Genomic DNA, 23738 nt, shown 5'->3' on the forward strand with positions numbered 1-23738 from the left:
ATTAAGACGCCCCCGCCAACGGCCATCGGCAACGCGACCTGTTCTTCCCAGCAGAGACTCGGACCTCACAGCAGCAGCAGCAACGAAGGTGGCCTTCATGGAGATTTCCAGATGTTCCTCCGTGCTCCCACGTCCGTTTTTCATCCGATTATGATTGCGCACGGCACCTATTACTAGGGAAAAGTGTCTTGAGATCGGGAGAAAATCCGTGTTTTGTAGCTAAAGGTCGTTGAACACTAAGATTCGAGACATGATTGGTTTGCTGCGTAAAGTGACAGCAGTGGAGACGAGGCATATTCGAGTTAGTCTCTTACTTATCCTTTTTTATATATTCACAGCTACAGGATCTGCAATCTCTGATTTCCTGGCACAGTGGGAAGAATATCGACTGTACCAACTGACGAAGTTCTACAGGGACAGACTGAAACAAACGATTGAAGGGAGGGTTGAAAGACTGGGTTGGATTTTGACAAAGGAGGGACATTTCAGTGCACAAGAAAATGAGGTGAGTATTTAATGTATTGTCACATAACTGTTGATATCAGAGGGAACAGTGATAATCGCTTGCATGTTCTACAATTTCTACGTGACTCTGAGAATTATATCTCTGGCTTGTCTCAAGCAGATCTGGTTTGAGCTGTAAAAACCTGTTAAAGTGGGGAGCACTGGGAACTACAGGTTTAGCGTACCCTTTTCCTCTCGTGTCTGCTGTATTTATCTTTGTGATAGAAGAGCAGGACTGCGTACCTAGACAGTAGAGCATGCATTCGGTCAAAAATAAACCACATCTTATCAGGGCCATCCATCAAATTCAGCTGAGCTCATTACCCCACTGATAAGGAGACTACCCACTGAATCTTGGACCTGCGTTAAGGCAAAGGGACGGTGAGAGCCTGTGCAGTCAAATTCTGCATTCTTGCAGGCGAGACAGGTTAGAATGAGTAATCTCACATCACTCTTTTCCAGCGTAGACAGAACAGGGTGGTTCCAAAAGGACGCGTAGGACAGTCTGCATGACCCATCTAACCCGGATATTCGGTTTGACGATGGGTAACTGAATGACGCACAGAAAGTGTGTTTCAAGCTTCCTACGCACTCTCTGATCACCGCCTTTCACCGCACTCCCGCTCCTCCCCCTCCGTCATCACCCAGCACCCAGTCAAGGGAGGAGCCTATGCATGTGTGGCGCATGCGCCTGTGTCAGAAAAAGCAAGAGCAGCGCAGAGGAACAGGTTTCTGCTTCTGGTGAGGCTATACAGGACGTTTCGAGGCAGTATGTCCCAACCGTCCAGTAAAACAGGACACCCGTCAGCAGAGAGGGAAGTCCTGACGGGTCCTATTTGTATTTCGTCAACTTCCTCTAATTGTGTAATGGTCGCTGCCTCCTTATCTTGGGGGTCTTGAACCCATGACTTCAAGGAGCTTAACAACTCCGCTCCAACCATTAAAATCCTAGACATTTTCAAAGCTCAAGACTAACGACCAGAGACTGGACGGTCGACATCTGCACTTCAGCAACAAACCAGCATTCTAACAAAACAAAACCCATAAACTTGTGCTCGAAGGCGACCATCGTGAAGAAGTCTTGTTTCTACCTGGCTAGGTCGCCTGAACAGCCACTGGTACTTCGTCTCCGCTGGTAATCCCGGTATAAAGTACGAATCAATTAGTCTCTGAAAGCACTCAAAGAGTGGGAACTGGCATCCCTGTGTATCAATCAGCTCAAGCTCCGTTCCATGAATCCTTTCCTGTGTCAGCTGAAGATATGAACCTGTCTGGGAATAAGTATGGGGAAATTCTTCACTTTTTCAGTAAATAAAGTAAGGCTAATTCCATACCCCCACACCGGACACAGGACTGTGCCACGGTCCTGCTACCTGGGAAGTCGCCCTCTCCATGGCCGGCGCTTTACACTTTTTCGTCATGAATCGGTGGGCACAGAGCAATACGTCAGGGAGGCATTATCCAAGGTTTTTTTTGTTGTTTTTTTTGCGTCTGTCAACCTGGTCAGCAGAATATTCTTCTCTGGGAGCAGGAAAGATGACAACTATTGTCGTTGCATCGATTATCGGTGCCTGAACAACACTGAAGAACAGCTACTCTTTTCCCCGGCTGGCTATATACTGAACGCATCCAATGTTAAAAAAGACCAGAGTAAAGATCAGACAGTTATAGAGTTTCCAAGACCAGCTACAATCAAACAGGTGCGGCACTTTATGCGGGTTGCAAACCTTTATAGCCTCTTCTTCCGGAATTTTGGCTGTATTGCGGCTCCCATAAATGCACTCACCAGGCACATCACAGTTATTCATAGCCATTGTCGGCATTGGAACTGTACTCTCTCAGCGCTCTTTTGCGGATAGCCTGCTCCACCCGTGTGTATCTCCTTTTCGTCGCTTGACTCCAGGTCCGAGAATCTACGATGTTGAAATCGGGAACCTCTGGTTGTCAGGGAATAACGGCGACACTGCCTGGAAGGGGCAGAACATGCTTTCTTGGTCTGCACAGATCGTAAGGATCTCTTCTAAACTTAGGATGCAAAGAGACTCATCTATCTTCAAGGCCGGTGAACTCACTTCTTCGCACAGATCAATTCCAGCCTCTGCTATACTCTGGGTAGCCAAAATACACTCTTTCCCGGCAGTTCGTACATAGGCGATATCTAAATCAAGTGACATCTTGTCAAAATGTGCGCTTAAGTCCAGGTGGATCACAGCCATCATCAACATTTCCTGGAAACATTCTCGAAAAAACTCTATAAGACACGACTTACCATGCAGGAATCTGACAACTCATGACACCAGAAATCACTAGATTGTCCTAAAAGGGCAGATAAAGAACAGACCGGAAAAAAAGAAAACTGTTGACTTGCTAAATATCTACCTAATGATAACCACGAACATGGTATTTCCCGCTACTCTCAATGGACCTCACGAACACTGATGGTCATATCCAAGATCTGACCTGTTCAGCCAGGAATGGTATTAGAAAATTAAATGAGCTACAACCGAGAGAGACTCTGTTCTCTTTGGGACTCACTGCAGCTGTTTATAATAGACAGGTATTATCTCAGCAAAGAGGAGTCGTCTGTAAATATGTATGCTCATCCATAAATTCATCATCTGAAGTCTTCGAATTTAGTGTTACGGAAATTATATCTTTAAATCTCTTTCACGACTGTAACTCCTCAGACCTAGTTGTAGTGAAACAGGGATTATTTCCCTTTATTTAATTTTTTTGTGATTTATTTTTTATTGAAGTTCATCATGAAACAAACAGTTCCATTAGCTGTATTTCAGACATTGTACATATATATCATATAATCATATATATCACAAATCTCCACAAAGTATTTTTCTGAGGTATACACTTATAGAAAAGAGCGGAAAGAAAAAAAAACAAGCAAAAGGAAAAAAAAACTATGTTCAGGTAGGGAGTGATCTTTTTTTTTACAACATATTCATTGATTTGTGAGAATAAAATCAGGCCTATGAAGCATTATGTAGGTAAACCATTTTTCCCAGTATGAGTCAAATTGTCCCAGCTTATGATTAACAGATGCTGTTATCTTCTCCATTTTTGTAAATGTCCATTGTAATTTCCATCCATGCATTAAAAGTTGGGCTCTTCTGTGATAACCATTTCCTAGTAAGAGTCTTTTTACCAGCCACCAACAGTATATTCATTAAATATTTATCTCTTTTCAAACATTCCTGAGGTATATATCCAAAATATATGGTTTACTCTCTAAGGGTATTTCAAAATAAAGATGTTTTGTAGGGCATTGTGTATCCCCCTCCAATAGTTTTTGATAACAGGGCTGTCCCAAAAAATAGAATAATGATTTGCATTTTGATTTCCACAATTTCTCCAGCAAACAGGGAGAATACGATCATAATGGGATTTCTGCGCGGGTGTAATAAAATATCTTATCAAGTTTTTCCATTCAAACTCCCTCCATTTCTGTGAACTGGTACACTTCCATTGATACCTCCGTATTGTTGTCCATTCTTCCTCAGATATAATTATCCCTCCTTCCTTCTCCCATTTTGTTTTAATGTAGAAGTCGAATGTGTTTTAAGATTTGATAACTCCTTATGCATGCTTGAAATGATTCTACTACCATTATCTGAATTATATGCTTTTCTAAATAGCCCTATCAAGCATGTACTTGCCTTGGTTACATTTTTTAACGTCTTATTCACATATTGTCGCATCTGTAAATACCGATAAAAATCTTGTTTTTCTAATAAGTGTTTCTCTTTCAGCATTTCAAAACAGAAGAGTGTTCCTTCTTTCATTATGTTGCAAAGAACTGTCATTCATTTAGCTGTCCAGTCCTTAAATCTAGCATCCAATTTATTTGGTGTAAAATCCGAGTCATATGCACACCATTTAAAAATTGCAATATCTCCCTCTAGATTATATTCTTTTATAGTAGTTGTCCATATTTTAAGAGTCAATTTCACCCATGGATTATCAATAGTATTTATATACCTTCGCAGGTTGTAATCAGCCATAATTGCTTGTATGGGGATAGAAAGTACCCGCTCCTCAATGTTTTTCCATTGAGCGCCATATGATGGGTTGCAACAACGTATGGAAGCTCTCAACTGAGCTGCAAAATAATAATATCTAAGAGAAAGTAGGCCCCATCCCCAGTTTTCCTTTGCTAATTGCAAAGTTTTGAGACGAACTCTAGGCCGTTTGCCCTGCCAAATATACCTCGATAACATCTTGTTCGATTCATTGAATTGATTTTGATTAATTTCTATTGGTAGGGTCTGAAAGAGATATAAGAGCCGGGGCAGTACATTCATTTTAATAGAATCAATCCTTGAACTGAGACTGATAAATAAATGAGTCAGGTTCCATCTTGCCATATCTTCCTTAATTCTTTTTATATAAAGGCTGATAATTACATTCTGATAATTTTGCCAAATCTTTTGACATAATGATGCCCAAATATTTGAAAGACTCTGTGTGCAATGCCCAGAGGTATCTACTTTCAATTTCTCTTGCTGGGCTATAGTAATATTAAAGTAATTGGGTTTTTATCTATGTTGATCTTGTATCCTGATAATTGACCGTATTGTTCAAAGGATTGCATCAATTTAGGTAAAGAGTATGTTGGTTGCTCTAGATTCTCAACATTTTTAAAGTTACCCAGGCCTTATGGCTCTTCTGAAGGGGGCGAGGACAGTATTTGGGAAACGCCCGGTATCCTTCTACTATACTTCTCTCGGCCTCCTTCCGTCTCCTACCTTCTCGATTTTTGCACTATTTCCCAAGCGAAGCGGGATAATTCCTCTGCCAAGCTTTTCCTCGGTTTGATCACGCTGATGGGCAACCCTCTGGCCTCTTCCACTGTCTGGTACAACCGCGTCCCGTCGTCATAAATGACTCGAAGTTTAGCAGGGTACGGAGTTAGAAATCTAATCCTTTTGTTTGCTTTAGTACTCGCTTTACTTCAGAGTTTTCTTTACGTTTCTGCAGGACCGCGGGAGGGGGGTAATCTTGGTTGAAATATATTAATTCTGTCGCATAGAAACACCCTCTTCTTACCCCAGGCCCTTCGTAGAATTTCCGCCTTGGTACTGTACCGAGAGAATTTAATTATTATTGAGCGTGGCCTATCTTGGGTAGACTTCGGGGCTAACGCGCGATGCGTTCTTTCGATTTCCAGCTCCATAGTCGAGGGAAGCTCCAACGCGTCCCGCAGCAACTTTCCGAAAAACTCCGTCATAGACGAGCACTCCACTCCTTCGGGAACGTTGTATATTCTGATAATTTTCCTCCGTGATCTTCCCTCCAGGTCAAACAGATTACCTTCTTGGTGATACAATATCTTTATTGTCTTACTCCGTATCCGTTCCACGTTTTGAACGCGATCTTCCACCTTCTCAATTCGAGTCTGTGCCACCGCTATTTTTTGATTGACGATGGTGAGCTCTGACTTAATATCATGTAGCTGCTGCTTTATTATTTTCTGGAACTTCCTTATCTCTTTCAGAATTTCGATCATATTCGCAGCTTCGCCTGAACGAGGCCCAGCGTCCGCCTCGCTCGGACTCGGTCGGGTAGGAGAGCCGCTCGCTGCACTCCACTGGGCCGCAGAGTCAGCAGTGTCGTTCTTTTTTTAAAATTTCCATTCCTTTTCCTCATTCTTGCCCCTCTTTTCAGTTCAGTATTTGATGGGTTAACGGGGCTTAATATGCGTTTTTCCGGAGGAGCTAGTGACTTAAGTTGTCATTCCCGACGATGACGTCTTCGGAACCCCGGGATAATTTTCCAATGCAGTGGAGCCTCAGGAAATTATGAAGCTTCGTTCCATGATTATTGTCCATTATTCCTATTATGGAATATCTTTCCATTTCTCTTCTGATAACCTAGCTTGAAGGTCAATCATTCTAACTCCAGAATATCATGGCAGTTTTATTTTCTTTTTTGTTCTCAGAACACAATTTCTAAGACCCATCCATTTTTAGTTGCATATTCGATGGCATTCCATTCATCGTACGATAATATAGTTGAAGCTGTCTAATTTAGAATTCCTCAGCTGATCAAAAAGCCAATTCCTGCATTGAGGAAGTGACATAGTTCTAGAGCATTAGTGACAGGCAGTAAACATCTGAATCCCGGGACAGTTACATGGACATTGTGTTGTTTTCACACGTCAGTCATAAGACCAGAAGGCATAGAGGCATGACTGGTCCAGTCGGCCTATCCTCCATTCCATCATTGGTGATTTATTATCTCTCTCATCCACATTATCCTGCTTTCTCCCGGTAAACGTTGCCGACCTACTAACCCCTTTTTTAAAATATACACAATTATTCGATGCCCACAGCAATCTATGTAAATAAATGCTACAGATCGCTACCCTCGGGTAAGGGCGTTCCTCCTCATCTGTTCTAAACGGGCCTCACTGGCTCTGTCTTCCGGTTCTAGAGTCCCCATTATATTAAACGTCCCCATTGTAGTCAACGTCGTCTCACATCTGTTCTGCCTGCATCTTTCAACATTCCGTCGGTTTCAATGACGTTCGCCCTATATCTTCTAAACTCCACTGAGTACAGACGTAGAGACACACATCGCTCCTCATATATATTTTACTTCAGGCATTATTCTCTTGATTCCCTTCAGAACGTTCTCCAATAGCATCATATTTTTTCATAGATAAGGCTACCAAAACTGATCACAATACGAAATTGAGTTTCGGAGAATGCCAGAATATTACAACATTTGTCTAATATTCTAATACTCACAAAATAATTGCTAACTCTGTATTTGCCATTCTCAACACCGACTGAATCTATAGGGACCGCTGCACTCGGTCTCCCGAGACACTTTGCAAATCTGAGTTCTGAATTTTCTGCCAGCTTTGAAAATACTCTACGTCGTTATTACTTCTATGGAATTCCATGTCCATATATTTCCTTATACTGTCTTCTAACTGGCACTGCTTTGTCCATTTTTTCAATCAGTCATTGTGTTTCTATGATCTCCCGACATTCTCAATGCGTCCTGATCCTCTATTTATCTTCGGATTTTCCGCAAACTTGGCCTCAAAGCCATCATTCTGTGGACAAAATCGTTGACATACAATGCGAGAAGAAATGGCTCCAAAACCTACCCCTGCAGAATACAACTAATCATCGGCATCCAAGAAGAAAAAAAAATCTCTTTATTCCCACTCTTTGCTTCCTTTCAGTCAGCCAAATTTCTAACTCGAAATAAACACGGACTCTTTATCCTTGCTCATAGCTTTCCTGTTACACGATTGGTTTTTAATCTTGTTAAGCAGCCTTGTGTGTGGCAGCTATACAAAGGTCCCATGAAAATCCAAGAAAACAACCTCCTCCGACTCTCCAATGTCAATCCTCCTTTCTATTCCCTCAAATATTTTCCAATAGATTTCTCAGTCAAGATTACTCCTAAAAGATTTTGCCCTATTTTGTCATATGCCTCCAAATACCCTGAATTTTTACACTCAATAATTGACTACAAGCATCTTCCTAATCATTGATAAGGCTAATTTGCCTATTTTTCTTTACTTCTCTCTCCTTCCTTCCTAAAGGCGTCAGGTGAAATTTAAAATTTCCAGCCATCCAGAACGATTCCAAAATCTAGTGATTCTTGAACGATCATTACTAATATCTCCACAATGGACCTTCATCTACCTCTTTCAGAGCCAATATGGTGTCGTCCATTTGGATTACGTGGCACGTCATTCTTTAGTACCTTCTGCTTCCCAAGCACCTTCTCCTTAATAATTGAAATTACATTACAACTGCTCCCCCCTCTGCTAGCTCCTCCCCTCCACCGACATTCACAAATTTCTGATACATTTTTAATGTCTTCTGCAATGAAAACTGATGCAAAATACTTGCCGTACTAATATCTTCTGCCAATTCCTTGTCACTCGTTACTACCACACGATCCATATTTCCCAGCAGTCCGATACCTACAATAGCCTCGGTTTCACTTCTTACATATCTGAAAAGCATTTTGAGAAGTTCCTTTATATTATTGGGAACCTTACATTCATATTTCTTGTTTTACCGCGTTGCGACATTTTTGTTGCCTTCAGTTGATCTATAAATCTTCAACGTCCTCCAGCTTTCCACTGCTTTTGCTATATTTGATGCCCTTTACTGTGTTTTTTTTTGCTGGCTTACTCGCTAACCATGGATGTTCATCCACCCATTCGAACAACCTTCATCTTTGGGATGATCTATCCTAAGACTCCAGAAGTGCTCCAAGAAACTCCAACCATTCCTGCCCTTCCGTCAGCCCTATCGTCTTCCAAATTAACTTTGACCAGGTCCTTTCCACGCCTTTTTAAAAAAAATTCTATTTATGTACGATATATCTAACTTAACATTCTCCCTCTCGAACTGCAGGGTGTGCTCTATCATATTATGCCTACCTTAAGCTCCCGAATCAAATACAGTATAGCTAACAACTCAGAATACAGATCCACCTTTCCCATAGTGGCCTCAATCACAAACCGCCCTGCATGTCGTAGGCTACTAAAAAATCCCTCTCTTAGAATTCAGCACCGATCTAATTTTCCAGATTGAAATCCGCCGTGACTATTTTAACGTTGATCTTTTTGCGTGCATTTCCCACCTACGGTTGTAATTTGTAACCCGCGTCCAATCTACAGCTCAGAGGCCTGTATATAATTTCCATCCTGGTCATTTCACCTTTGTACTTTCTACCCACCCGCAAGGTTTTTAAATCGTGCGATCTGTCACCGGTAGAGTCAACCTAAACCAACCTACTATCTGCCTAACATTTCGATAATATATGTAATCCTTGGATGTAAGCACACAACTATTGTCTCATTTCAGCCACGATTCAGTGATGCCCGCCTCATTCGCTTTCCGCTGCCTTGCGTTGTTGTTGTCACATGTTGTTGCTGTAATGTTGAACGTTGAAAGATCAAGGAGATTAATCACATTGTATCTACTGCACAAGGCTTGTAAAGCCCTATTCTTATACCATATTCATTTCGAATTTCTTTCAGTCAATGACAAAATCCAGAGAATTACTGTATGAGGCGGCTGCCCAGTGACTGCACCTGGTCTGCAGCTTTACGGCCAGTGAACATGTACTTTCCCCGCATGCTCCATTTGTCTGTCTGCTACAATAAATTCATTGTTTCTCTTTTATAGAAAGTCACTGAGCTGACAGAGAAGGGAAACCGGACAGAGAGTTCCAGTCTCTTCCTCAGTTTGGTGATGGGAAAAGGCTCCCAGACCTGGAGGGTCATGTGGGAATCCTTTGTGAAAATGAGGACAGAGTTACCGGAGTTGGATAAAATACTGAAGGAAGTACAGGAGCTCGGTACGTTAAAGCCACACACTGGTCCCAGTCACATTGAGATTTGTACTTTTAATTGTATTAGGTCTGTTTTCATGAAAGCTTTTGATTTAAACAGGCTCTGATCCACAGGAATACATGAACATCGCCCAAGGTTCATCTGAGTTACCCACTCAACTGATAGGTGAGTGATGAAATGCACAGTTCAAACCACCTCTTAAATGTTAAACTGTGACTTGACAGAACCTGGGAATCAAAATTAGTCAGAATCAGATCTAATATCACTACCGAATGACGTGAATTTTTTTAACATTGAGGCAGCAGTACAATGCAATGCGTGATAGTAAGAAATAATGAATTACAGTAAATAATTCTACAGTTAAATATATAACTGAATAATTAAATTAAAGATAATCCAACAAAAGAAATCTTATTAAAAAGTGGGGGAGTGTCCATGGGTTCAATGTCCATTTAGGAATCGGATGGCATAGGAGAAGAAGCTGTTTCTGAACCATTGAATGTGCACCTCATGGCTTCTGTACCCCGTCCCTGACGGTAACATTGAGGAGAGGGCATGTGCTGAGTGATGGCGGCCTTTCATAATGGTCGCTGAATTTCTGAGACATCTTTCCTTGAAGATATTTGGATAGAACGGCAGCTAGCACTCATGGTGAAGCTGAATGATTTTACATCACTTTATATCTCCAGTTAAACAAAAAAAAACAACAACTCTGGGTATCCTCTTTTATATTATTGATCATATCCTTTGTTTTCATGTGCATATCTAAGAGCACCTTCAACACGGCTATCATATTTGCCTGAGTAACCATCCAGTCAGTACAATCCGGGTACACACCATGCTATGAACAAAACCAGCTAACCAACAAATACATAAATCTAAGATAAACACAAAGTACACTGCAGATGCTGCGGTCAAATCTGGGAATGAAATGTCGAATACTAGAGGGCATTTGGTTAAGGTGAGAAGGGTACATTGAAAGAACCTGCAGGAATTTATAGATTTATGTACAAACAAGCTGGAGGAACTCAACATGTCGGGCAGCATCTGCGGAAACGATCAGTCAACGTTTAAGGCCGAGACCCTTCGTCAGGACTGAAGGATGGGGCAGGGGCCCTATAAAGAAGGTGGGGGAGGGTGGGAAGGAGGAGGCTGGTAGGTGCCAGGTGAAAAACCAATCAGATGAAAGATCAAGGGGTGGGGTGGGGGAAGCAGGATGCAGATAGGCAGGAAAGGTGAAGAAGGTATGTATGGGGCAAGCACTGTGGGTAGTAGAAGAAGGCAGAATCATGAGAGAGGTGATAGGCAGCTGGAAGAGGAGGCAGAGTGAAAGTACGTTGGGGAAAGGGAGCGTGCTCAACTTCCGGTAATTCCCTCCCCCCTCACTTTCTCCATCCCACTTTCACTCTACCTCCTCTTCCAGTTGCCTATTACCTCTCATGATTCTGCCTTCTTCTACTTTCGCCTTACATTCCTTCTTCACCTTTCCTGCCTATCACCTCGCTGCTTCCCCTCTCCCAACCCTTGATCTTTCCTCTGATTGGTTTTCCACCCTCCCCCACCTTCTTTATGGGGCCCCTACCCCCTCCTTCTTCAGTCCTGACGAAGCGTCTCAGCGCGAAACTTTGACAGCTCGTTTCCACCGATGCTGCCCGACATGCTGAGTTCCTCCAGCTTGTTTGTACATAAATCTATAAATTCCTGCAGGTTCTTTCAATGTACCCTTCTCACCTTAACCAAATGCCCTCCAGTATTCGACATTTCATTCCCAGATAATAAGTACTGGCTCTGTACTCTAACTTCCCCTCTCTCAATCTGATACACCTCTATCAGATCTCTCAAAACATCCACAGTGAACAAACCCAGTTTGTTTAACATCTCCTTGTTGCACATGCACTCGAATCCAGGCACAGACTGGTGAACATTTTCTTCATCCTTCCGGCAGTTTGAGATTAGATGTGAAATCAATACTCCATGTGTAGCCTACGGCCATACGACCTAGGAGCAGAATTGGGCTATGCGGCTCATCGAATTTCCTCTACAAATCCTCTCAACCCTATTGTTAACCCTTTTCCCAGAATTTTACATTCTTACAGGTCCTGAGTCAATCAACGTCTGCTTTAAATATATCCATTCACGTCCTCCACAGCCGACATCGGCAATAATTTCACATATTCACCACTCGATAGCAAAGAAATGTTTCATTATTTCTGTTGAGACCGGGCGCATTTCTATTCTAAGAATGTGCCCCCGGTCCGAAATTCCTGGATTATACGATACACCATTTGTGCCCACTATATATCTGACTTTCAATATTATATGGGTTTCAATGGGATATATCTTATTCTTGTAAACTCCTGCAGTAAAATTCTCCTTATTGGTTAACACTCTCATTTATGGGATCATTTCTGTAAGTCTGCTCTCTAATGATAGCAATCCATTTTTAATTTTTTTTTTAGAAATTGAATCCAGACCTGCTGAAAGATGCACTCATACACATCATCGTGATGTTACCGCGGTCAAGGGGTATTTCGGGTCCTTTAACATCCCACACGCTTGATCAACCCAGTCGTAATTGAAGAAGCCCCAATTTGTGTCTGAGTAATATTCTGTCTCGGAACACATCGCCTAATCCACAGCCATATCGAGGCTCACTTTGAAGCCGCTCTGTGCAATCCTGATAACATTCCTTTTCTTGGATCCTGAGAAGCCTATGCGGCTGTAGGCTATGCAAACACGCTGCAGCCTACCTCTGTGCGCATATAGAGTGCCTACCACTCTATGCTGCAGCACCCCACTAAGTAGTACTGGTACTTTGTCTTTTTCCTCCCATGGGCCTCCGCAGTCTGAAGCATCAGTTCCAACATGACCACCAGTCTAGTTGACTGACAGTAGCACTATGTCTGGCCTAAACAAGGTCGAACAGATGTGCTCAGGGAATGAGAACTGTTTTCCTTATTCTACTTTCAAATGCCAGTCCTTTGGTGTTCCCAGAAGGTCGGCAGACGCCTTAGGTTGGTAGCGAATCTTAACCCTCAGTAAAAACTTTGTTCAACGATGGCGTTTCGCCTGGGCGATGACTATGCGCAAGGTATCTTCCAATGTATTCAGCAGCAGATTGACGACAACTATGTTCGCCCTGTCCCAGGGCTTTTGAGCAGCAGCTGGTGTTTCGGACTTCGCCCAGCAGCCAAGTTTGTCTGGGCTTGTCAAGACGAAATAGACCGACTGATTCCAGAACCTGATCCGGTCAGTTTCAGCTCGCAAAATTTCCCCTAACAACATGTTACACTCCATTACTTGGTCCAACTTCTCCACGTATGCCATCAATCTTGTTGGTACGTCGCTCCTCTTCCTGCTGGAACAACTGGAGCCTCGCTCTTCCATGCACTTTACCATAGCGGACTGTTGGGAAGCAAACCAAGCTCACCAGCCCCGCATCCCACTGAGCCCACCAGCACCCACTGGCGCACCGTGTTTCGGCTTGTTCAAGATTATCCTACCCCTCCTTAGCTCAATGCCAGTATGTGAGACCTTCGGGTAATTGGGCTCTCTGTATCGCACCAATAAAACTTCGCTCACATTGTTCATGGAGAGTTTCAGTTTATTTTGCTTCCCCTAAAGGCGATGCTGGTTAGGTACCGAGGCAGATATAACTGTCATCCTAGGTACCAGCTGATATTTCCCCCTGTTGACAGTGGGATGTTAGAGACTAGCAGAGCCCACTGGATCAGAGGGAAGTTATCATGCTGGTAAATCCAAGCCTTGAATTTGTTTGGCAGCCCTGACTTATTAACAGCAGTCAACCGTTGCTGCAGCTCTTCTCCAGCTGCTTTGATGGACGCGGATGCTTGAATGCTGTAGTCTTCAATGGATGCTGGTAAACGCCTTGACTGAGTTTTTCACCGGCTTCTCATATAGGCTTAGAATTTGGGCACCTCCCAGATTAAAGCTGACTTTGTCAACCACCTGTCCTGTATTAAGTACTAAAAATCTTGACTTCTTAGGATTGAAAGTCATCCTTACCCAAGCGTGAGCTTCTCCAGACCCTGGCATCCTGCATCCTGGCACTGACCCTGTTCTTACAGTCAGGTCATCCGTCAATGGACTTTTCGATGATTGACGGACGCCAGACGCGACTAAGTGTCCTGGACCTCTGCTCTGTACTTCTTCTGAGTTGGGGAACATGGTCGTCGCCAAGGGGAAGAGTACCACAGACACTGTACATCCTTCTCCAGTCGATGCCAATCAATTGTGACCGTCCCAGAGCTGACTCATAGACTCATAGACTGCAATTACTGTAATAGTCCAGAAAGAGTTCCCAGTCCTGAATATGACATGGTTGTACATGGAGACTTTAACTATCTAATGCGGTAACTGCTTAGTTAAGAGATACTCCATTCGGCGTTGGGCAACCACGCTGAAAAATTCCTCCATTCAACGGGTAAAATTACTCGAAACTGCTCCATGCTCTTGATGTTCCCCTATTTGGAAATCGAGTTACTTTCTGTGAATCTGCATTGGTAGGCCATTCTCAGATTACTACGAATATGATCGAAAGAGTTTTTTTTAAAGCTTCAATCTTACATCCTTTTTTATTGTCTTCCCAATATGAATACTAAAATTACACATGCCAATTATAACTTTAATTCCCTGGGTGTCTCTATCTCAGAGGACCTGTCCTGGACACGTCGTATAAATATATTTCCGAAGAAAGCACAATAGCGCGTATGCTTCTTCAGGAATATATGGAGATTCAGCATGTCATTGAATACCCTGGGAAACTTCTATAGATGAGTGATTGAAAGTATATTGACTAGCTGCATTACGGTCATCTTTTCTTACCGTAATTCACAGTTTAATTATTACGTACTACAAAGTGCCGGTACTGCAGAACAAGTACACTCACTCTGAAAGAACCTTTGCCCTATTATCCCCTGTGTGGTTGAATGAAATATATCTTGAAATATATTCATTCGTGGGCAATGTGCATTTTACGCTCCTTCAGCAGTAAAGTCACAACAATTAATTCAAATATTCAGAATGTTTTCAAAAGGTTTAGACATGAAAATTAAACATAATGAAAGGTTCCATAGAGTTTGTACAACATAAAACAGAGCGGGATACTATAGTCAACCAGTGAATGAACGTGAAACATATACGTGCATGTGTTCAAAACACGCACAGCAAATATATCATAGGCGATAAAGGGAAAGCATTCACGAGAATACAACAAAAGCAATATATATTGCCGCTATACCCATATTAACATATTCTGCTGTTATAAAATCTTGGCTGGAAATGGATAAGGAAATTTACAAACAAAAAATAAGAACTGAAATGACAAACTTTATAAAATCCGATGTACACTTGATCGCACTTAGATTAACACTACCAATGACAAAAAGAGGCAGTGGATTAATAGGAATTAAACTTACACAAACGCCAGATAAAACTCCTGAGGATATAATTTCATCAGCGAAAACAGGACTCGGCACTCAATACAAGCATATGCAATTCCGATATTAACACAATACGCATAGCAGATTGAAATCTATCAATGAAAATGATCGGAAATACGATGAACAAGAAATTCTCTAGAACACCAACAGGGTATACATTGTCCCAATAGTAATATCTTCCGCTGGCATCATGCCAAAGTGACTGTATTACACGATTCAACAATTAGGCCTACAAAGCAATAATTATGCACGTCACAAAAAAAGTCCGGAAGTTCCGAGCAATTGAGAAATGAGTATTCTTGTCAATATTTGTACCTGAGGGTGTAGCAGCTAGAGCTGAGAGAAAAAAAAAGTATTTTACTTCTAATGCACTTTTCACACAGACGATGTTGCTGAAACTACATCGCATTTGGATATTCTGCAACCGAAAAATGAAAGACAAAACGATGTTAGCATTAAGCAAAGTTCAATTAAAAAAGATTTCGAGCTGTCGTTTTAGAGACAACTGAGTTTGTATCGCTTACAGAGTACTTTGAAACCTTTTAGTCATCCTATAAATACTTGTTTGTGTGTGTGTGTGTGTGTGTGTGTGTGTGTGTGTGTGTGTGTGTGTGTGTGTGTGTGTGTGTGTTTATGTGTGCCTTCTCATAAGACTTGTGCACCATAATGTAACTTTAGGTATTGAAATTTGCCGTTCAGGCCGTTGTTCAGATAACAGCGGACCTGGCATTTATATTTTAGATGTATACCTTATTGTCAATGCTGTTTCCATGGACTCATATGCTTTGTGTTTCCTTGTACAATTTCAATGTATCGATGTGATTGATCGATAAGGATAGCGGGAAAAAAATATTTTTCATTGTATCTCTGTACATGTAAAACAATTTACCGATTTATTGTCAATAATATCATGCCCCACAACTCCGTTTCTCGACTAGTCAGTATCAGTTACCAAGACTTTACCACTCTCTCCCTCAAACACGCATCACTGAGACACCGTGTGGACTCTCCCATTCATGATGATACACTTTCATCTTTCCATCCTTTCATCATCCCAGCAATTAAATTCTACCAATTATCTGACCTGCCCTTCCCATGGGTTATCGATCGGAAACCTCCGTAAAGCTCTCCACAGACACTGCCCTTCTTGACAACTTCACACATATTCTGCTCCTGCTTTCATGCCCTAAGCCGTGGGCATCCGCAAATTCCAAGTGTGCAGCTTTGCCAAAATACACGGAGCTTTCTCGCAATCTTTCCACACCAGATCAAAAATAACATAATCTTTTAATGATAGAAGCAATGATTGAAACAATGGTAACATGTTGTTGCAAATAAAAACGTCCACAGCAGCGCAGGCGGGATTGCAATGGGATATCAGGGGAATATTCACCTTCACAACAAATTAGTAGAAGATTATGAGGAATCGATATTTGCTGGGAGCAATCGCTGCTGTTTCAGGTGTCTCTGAAAATACTACTTTCTGACCTAATTTCCATGGAAACATTGAGTTAATTAATGTAATCTCAAACACTGAATGTTGAAATGCAGTTATGAAGTTCCTTGTCAGATTAGCCATTTAACATTTTGACTATGTCCTCTGTTCCCATGGAAGATGTTCAGCAGAAACACAGAGAGACTCTGCAGGAGCAGACTGAAACACTGAGAGTCAATGCGATCCTGACGAGGGAGAGGATTTTCCAACTGGTTGATCGATACGCTGAGCTCACAGTCATTTCCACTGTTGGAGATCGGAGACTACTGGACAATGAGCTGCTGGCAAGAGGTAGAGCCCACAAGGAGTGGAGAGGGAACCGCGTCCGAGAAGAGATGGAAAAGATCCGGACTGATCAGTTATTCCAAAGCAGCTTTTTCCGGAGTAAATCGAAAGCTGGGAGTTCAGCAGCGGTGGCCGGAGTCGCGGGAATCGGGAAAACAACAATGGTACAAAAGCTTGTCTATGACTGGGCCACAGAGAAAATATACCACAAATTCCAATTTGTCTTCAGTTTCAAATTCCGGAATTTGAACTCAATTAACTGCAAAATGAACCTGAGGGAATTGATTCTGCATCAGTATCCTTACTTTGGAAAGATCATGAGAGAGGTCTGGAAAAATCCAAAGGGACTGCTGTTTATATTTGATGGTTTGGATGAATTCAAACACAGGATCGACTTTGCTGACAGTCGAAGATACACTGAACCTCAGCACCAGTGCCCAGATCCCGAGTGCCGGTGTGAAGTGACCGACATTGTGTGCAGTTTAATCCAGGGCAACCTGCTCCCAGGGTGTTCAGTGCTGGTGACCACCCGCCCCACAGCGTTACATTTATTGGAAAAGACAGAGATCAGTCTCTGGGCTGAAATCAAGGGATTTGTTGGTGAGGAAAGAAACAGATACTTCATGCGACATTTTGAAGATCAGTCGGTGGCAACAGCTGTTTTCAAACACGTGGAGGAGAACGAGATCCTGAACACCATGGGCTACAACGCTTCCTGCTGCGGTATCCTTGCTCTAGCACTGGCGCCCTTCTTTACAGAAGGATACATAGATCCGCACCAAGTTCCCAAGACCATTACTCAGTTGTATTCAAGCTATATTTACAACATCCTGAGAAAGTACAGTGGTGCGAATGAAAACGCCCGTGATGTATTACTTCGAGTTGGTCAGTTGGCCTTCACAGGAGTGTCCAAGAGGAAGACTGTGTTTACAGATGGAGATTTGATAACTAACAATCTGCTGCCTTCCCAGTTTCTCTCTGGATTTTTAATGGAGCTTTTTGAGAGAGAGGATTCTGCCGGGAGCGTGGTGTATACATTCCAACACATCGGCATCCAAGAGTTTATGGCTGCACTCGCACAATTCCTGAATCCATATCGCGGGGACATTCTGAAATTCCTCACGAAAGCGCACAATACGACACCTGGGCGATTTGAGGTGTTTCTCCGTTTTGTTGCTGGTCTCTCCGCCCCAGTGACAGCTCAGAGCCTGCTGGAGTTTCTGGGTCCATTTCCCCAGCAGACAACTAACCGGGTGATTGACTGGTTGAAGGAGGAGGTTAAACGCCAAAGTGGAAACACGGAGAGTGAAGCTGGTAAAAGGAGCCTCCTGACAACATTGAACTATCTACTTGAGTCTCAAAATCGTAAACTGACTCGGTCCACACTGAGATCTGTGCAAAAGTTTTCATTCAGTGAAATGCATCTTACCCCGATTGACTGTACGGTCCTGTCTCATCTCATTGGCATGTGTGGTACAATAAAATACCTCGACCTCACTCGCTGCCAGATTCAATGTGATGGAATGCAACGCCTGGCACCTGTGCTGCATAAATGCCAGAAGTTGAGGTAACTTGACTTATGTGTCATTATGGACTTATGGAACGTACCTTATGGAACATTCCATTGTGTTGCTTCAATGTAAAGGAATTTGGGTAAAACTATAGTAAAACAGATTGTGAAGAATTGTGATAAATGGCCCGGGATCGTTCAGTAATTCCCCCGATGAGAGTGTTCTGTGGTTCTTTGTGATGGTTTGTTGGAGAATTCATCTGATCAGCGAAAAATGGCCGTTGGTTTAATGGTAGTAAATGACAGGAATGGCCGTGTTTCTCGATGCCTGTGACATCCATTCACAATGCTCCTTCTCAATTACTGACACCCAGACCGAGACTGACTGCAGCAGCTTGGTCGGAGCTTCTTGCCTTCATTGAGAAGAGTGGCAAGAGACTTCCCGAGTGAGAGAGAGGGATATACCTCTGTGAGATCGCCGTCCCCCTGGGCTTCCCCGTGTGCTCAGTGGGATCTGTCTTCCCCATCAGAGCTGCCTGTAAGAAACATTCTTTCCCATCGAACTTCCTTCTGGGGCATCGCTCTTCACCATCCCGCCTTCTATGGGGTCCCTCTTCCCCTTTTCCATTTTAGTGTGAGTTCTTGCATGCCCACCCCACTTCCTCCTGTGGGAGCTCTCCTCCATCCCTCCCCCTACTGTTTGGCCGTACTTCCCTGTCTTTCTATCTCATATTGGATCTCCCGCCCTGTCCCTATTGCTCCTGTAGTGATCACTATTCACCACCCACCTTCCTACTGTGTGGCTCTATCTTCCTCCTTTCTCCTGTGAGCTGCCTCTTACCCATTTTCTCTCTCGTGAGTGAAGTCTGCTTGATAACCCACTTCCTCCTGTTAGAATTTTCATCATCCCCCTTCCTCCTGTTAGAATTTTCATCATCCCCCTTCCCCCTGTTAGAATTTTCATCATCCCCCTTCCTCCTGTTAGATCTGTCTTCCTCAGCCCCTTCCTTCTGTGGGGTCTCTCTTCCCCTTCCCATTATGCATCATCCTGTTCGCAATGCTGCCTCCTTTTAGGCGATCAGTCTTCCCACCAGTGTCCTCTTTTCGCCGTTGATTACGTGGAATCACTCTTCCCCATCCCCTTTTTCTGTGGAATCTCACTACCCCATCCGACTTCCTCCTGTTGGATATCTTTTTCCCATCCCTCTTCCTCCTGTATGATCTCTCAACCCCTTTCCCTATTCCTCCTCTGGGATCTCTCATCTCATCCCCATTCCTTATTTGGGATCTCTCTTTCCCATTCTCTTCCTCCTGTGGTATCTTTCTTCCCCACTGCTCCTTTCCTTCTGTTGGCTCTCTGATCCCCAGTCCCCTTCCATCTGCAGGATCTCTTTCCCCATGCCCCCTGCCTCGTGTGCGATCTCTGTTCCCATTCCTCCTTCCTGTTGGAAACTCCCTTTCCCATCCCATTTTGACCCGAGAGTTTTCTGCTCCACATCCACCTTTCTACTGTCGGATCTCTCTGCCCCATTTCCCTTCATCATATTGGATCTTCATCCCCATCACTTCCCTCCTGTGTGGATCTCCCTTCCTATTTAGTTTTTTTTTCTGTTTGGGATCTGTTTCTCCATAACCCAAGAATATTGTCTCACTCTTTACCCTTGACACTTCTGACCCTCTCAAATGGGGCAGAGAGGGAAGAAGAGTTCCCACAGAGTGAAGGAAATGTGGTAGGCAGACCCAATATTAGCAATTGGCTCATTTGCATGTTTACACACATTATTGCTCTGGAGCTGGACAGTCAGGGATAATGAGGGTGAGGGAATTCATCAGTGATTTTCTGATAGTTTTGGTGTTTCCTGAAGTGTCCGAGTTCTGAATTCCTCTTAATGCCCACGTTTCAATCACTTAGTTCACCGATTTCTCCGATTATATTTAGACTTGGGGAGAATACTCTGGGAGATTCAGGAGTGAAACTGCTGTCTACGGCTCTGAGGCACCGGAAGTGTAAAGTACAGAAGTTGTGGTGAGTACCAGACTCCGGGAGATCGTGTTTCCAGTCATCCTGTGTCAGCCACTGAACATGAATGTGATCAGTAATTGCATTACGGACAAACAATAGATATCTTTGCCGTCTCTTGTCTTTCTGTGTCCTTCACCATCATTCTCTCTCATCTCCAGGCTGTACAATGTCGGTCTCAGAGATTCTGGTGCCGAGGATCTTGTCTCCGCTCTCAGTACAATCCGATCACTGAATGTGCTGAACTTGAGTTTCAACTGGCTCACAGACCGATCTGTCCCCGCTCTCCGTCGTCTCATACTGACCCTCCCGAGTCTGAAGTGGATCGGGTGAGTGCTTGCATTAATGCCCAATGTGATAAAATATCAGTAGAACCGCGTGGTTTCTTCTGATATTTGACTGTGACTGTTGCTGAAGTGTTAACCCAGTTCCCTGTTATTGAAACTGTTCTGTAGTATGTTTATTTCCTCTTTAATCCTCCGTTTCAGGCTTTGGAGAAATCAGTTCAGTGAGACGGGGAAGCAGCAACTGATGTCTCTGCAGGATCCCAGACCCGGACTGAGAGTAACCATGTGAACAAATGAATGCGTCAACATCACCGTCCGCAGGATGGGAGCATTTTGGCCGATATCGAACTCCCTCAGCCATTTCACAGATTTAATTCCTTCGATCCTGTCTCTTGGTTTCTTCTGGGGAGGGGGGGCGTGGCGGTGGTCTGGGGTTGCTGTATAATTACACAAACATGAAGAGCCCTGGTCGGAGCTCAGCTTAGTCCACCTAGACCTCCAGTGTCCCGTGCTGGAAATATCCTGGGGAGAATTAGTTTGCTCACTTTGGAGAGGACAGTACAATCTGTAGTCTTTAACAATCACTTACAATGATGATAAATTGACAAGTACCTCGGGTGCGACCCTGGATCTGCAGTGTCCTCGGAGACTGCACTAAAATGGAATTTTGAGATCATCAGTTCCCTGATGCAGAGTGACGGTGAGAAGCAGGAGTGATTATTCAACCTGTCAGTGGTTATCGTCTCTCAGTTAATTGTATATGCCTGTGAGTGAATCGGGAGCAGATTATTTATTCCTGCACGTTAGCAGGTCAGACGTTGTTGAGTTTACATTTGTCATGATGAAATCAATAAACCGCTGTAACATCCTTTGTATCCTCTGTATTTCCCTATATTCTGCAGCATCGATACATTCGAGTGTATCATGTCCCTCCCAAAATAAATCATTTCTTCCTCTTCATCGTCTTTATCTGCCGTGTGGTATCACGTGGGCTGTCATGGTCTATGACCATTATTCTTCTTGACAATTTTTTCTGCAGAAGTGTTTTGCCATTTCAATCTTCTGGGCAGTATCGTTGCAGGACTGGTGACCCTACCCATCATCAACACTCTGAAATTATCCGCCTGGTGCCAGTATTTGCATATCCGATTATTTTAATATGCACCAGCTGCTGACAAGACAATCCAGGTCCTCTACTAATGACTTCATGTAACACTGAGTAGCGGAGGGGGGGATGAACAGGCGCCACAACTTGCCCAAGGATGATCTGCAGGTTAGCGGAAGAAAGATGGAATTTTAACAGTTTTAAGGCGCTCCTTCTTTCCACTAAACACCGCTTATATCTCTTTAACTTATAACTCTCCATGTACCGTTTTAAATGTTCCTTAAGTATCCCTAATGCTTCTGTCTAAACTAACACCCTCAGCACGCATTACGTAATCATAAAACCTGCCTCTGACATTTCCCCTAAACCTTCCTACAATCACCTTTAAAATATGCCTATCTTAAAATCTTTTAAAAGTCCATAGTGCATTCTCCTCTTTCAATCGCCCTAGGAAGAGCATTCCAGGGAACCATTACTCTGGAAATGAAAGTTGCACCTCACTTTAAATATATACGCAATGTTAATTGAAAATTTTAACCTGGGAAAAATATACACTCTGTCTACTCCATGTCTCTTGTAATCGTATAAACATTTATCATGTCTACTATCAACCTTCACTGCTGCAGAAAAAATAACACAAGTTTCTCCAACCATTCGCTATAGCACATGCCCTCGGCTGCAGACAAATTTCTGGTAAACCTCATCTGCACACTCTCCAAAGCCTCGGCGTACATCCTGTGATGAGACAACCCCATCCTGCTCGGATACCAAATGCTCCATTCGCAGTCCAATCACTCATTTTCCATCACACCTGCCAAATGAGTTCTAAACGCTCGATAACTGCTCCAGCAAAACTGCCCACAAGGATATTCTTCCGATTCCAGTTCCGGTGGAGCTAGTCCTGTATCACAGTTCAAAATGGGCGAAACCTATCCCAATGAGCAAGAAAACTGAACCCTTACCTTTGCACCCGTTCCTCAGTCAATTGTTTATTTTGTTTGACCATCCTATTTTTGGCCTTATCGGCGCCTGTCACTTGCAGGAATCAAAAAAGTGACTAGCCTGGTCCTCTTTTTGTCTATCTACATACCTCACAAATTCTCTCTTTAGGACCTCCTGTTCTTCCACAACTATGTCAGTGATGCCTAGATGTACCAAGACATTCCGCCTTTAGAGTGCTGTGCACTCGACCGAGATATCCCTGATCCTAGGAACTGGCAGGTAACAATAGACAATAGATGCAGGAGTGGGCTATTCAGCCCTTCGAGCCAGCTCCGTAATTCAATGCGATCATGGCTGATCATCCACAATCAGTATTCCGTTCCTCCCATCAACCCCTCTCACTTGAATCCACTAACTTTAAGAGCTCTATTTAACTTTCTTGAAAGCATCTAGAGAATTGGCCTCTACTGCCTTCTGAGGTAGAGCATTCCATAGATGCACAACGCTCTGGGTGAAAGGGTTTTTCCTGAACTCTGTTCTAAATGGCGTACCACTTATTCTTAAACTGTGGCCTCTGGTTCTGGACTCCCCAAACATAGGGAACATGTTTCCTGCCTCTAGCGTGTCCAATCCCTTAATAATCTTATATTTTTCAATCAGATCCCCTCTCATCCTTCTAAATTCCAGTGTTGATAAACCCAGTCGCTCCAATCTTTCAACATATGACAGTCCCGCCATCCCGGGAATCAACCTCGTGAACTCACGCTGCACACTCTCAATAG

The 23738-nt window shown here is 43.2% G+C and overlaps 1 protein-coding gene across 1 annotated transcript; it reads left to right on the forward strand.

Moving 5' to 3' along the window:
• The first annotated feature begins 441 nt into the window (after positions 1 to 441).
• Positions 442 to 21818, forward strand: LOC140724198 (NACHT, LRR and PYD domains-containing protein 12-like). The gene is made up of 7 exons (XM_073038683.1): positions 442 to 505; positions 9684 to 9855; positions 9950 to 10015; positions 16928 to 18659; positions 20542 to 20628; positions 20784 to 20951; positions 21111 to 21818. The coding sequence occupies exons 2-7, from the start codon at positions 9750 to 9752 to the stop codon at positions 21196 to 21198; spliced, it is 2247 nt and encodes a 748-aa protein (XP_072894784.1). The 5' UTR covers positions 442 to 505; positions 9684 to 9749; the 3' UTR covers positions 21199 to 21818.
• Positions 21819 to 23738: the final 1920 nt, after the last annotated feature.

This window comes from Hemitrygon akajei, unplaced genomic scaffold, assembly GCF_048418815.1.
Source record: "Hemitrygon akajei unplaced genomic scaffold, sHemAka1.3 Scf000173, whole genome shotgun sequence".
NCBI classification, from domain to species: domain Eukaryota; kingdom Metazoa; phylum Chordata; class Chondrichthyes; order Myliobatiformes; family Dasyatidae; genus Hemitrygon; species Hemitrygon akajei.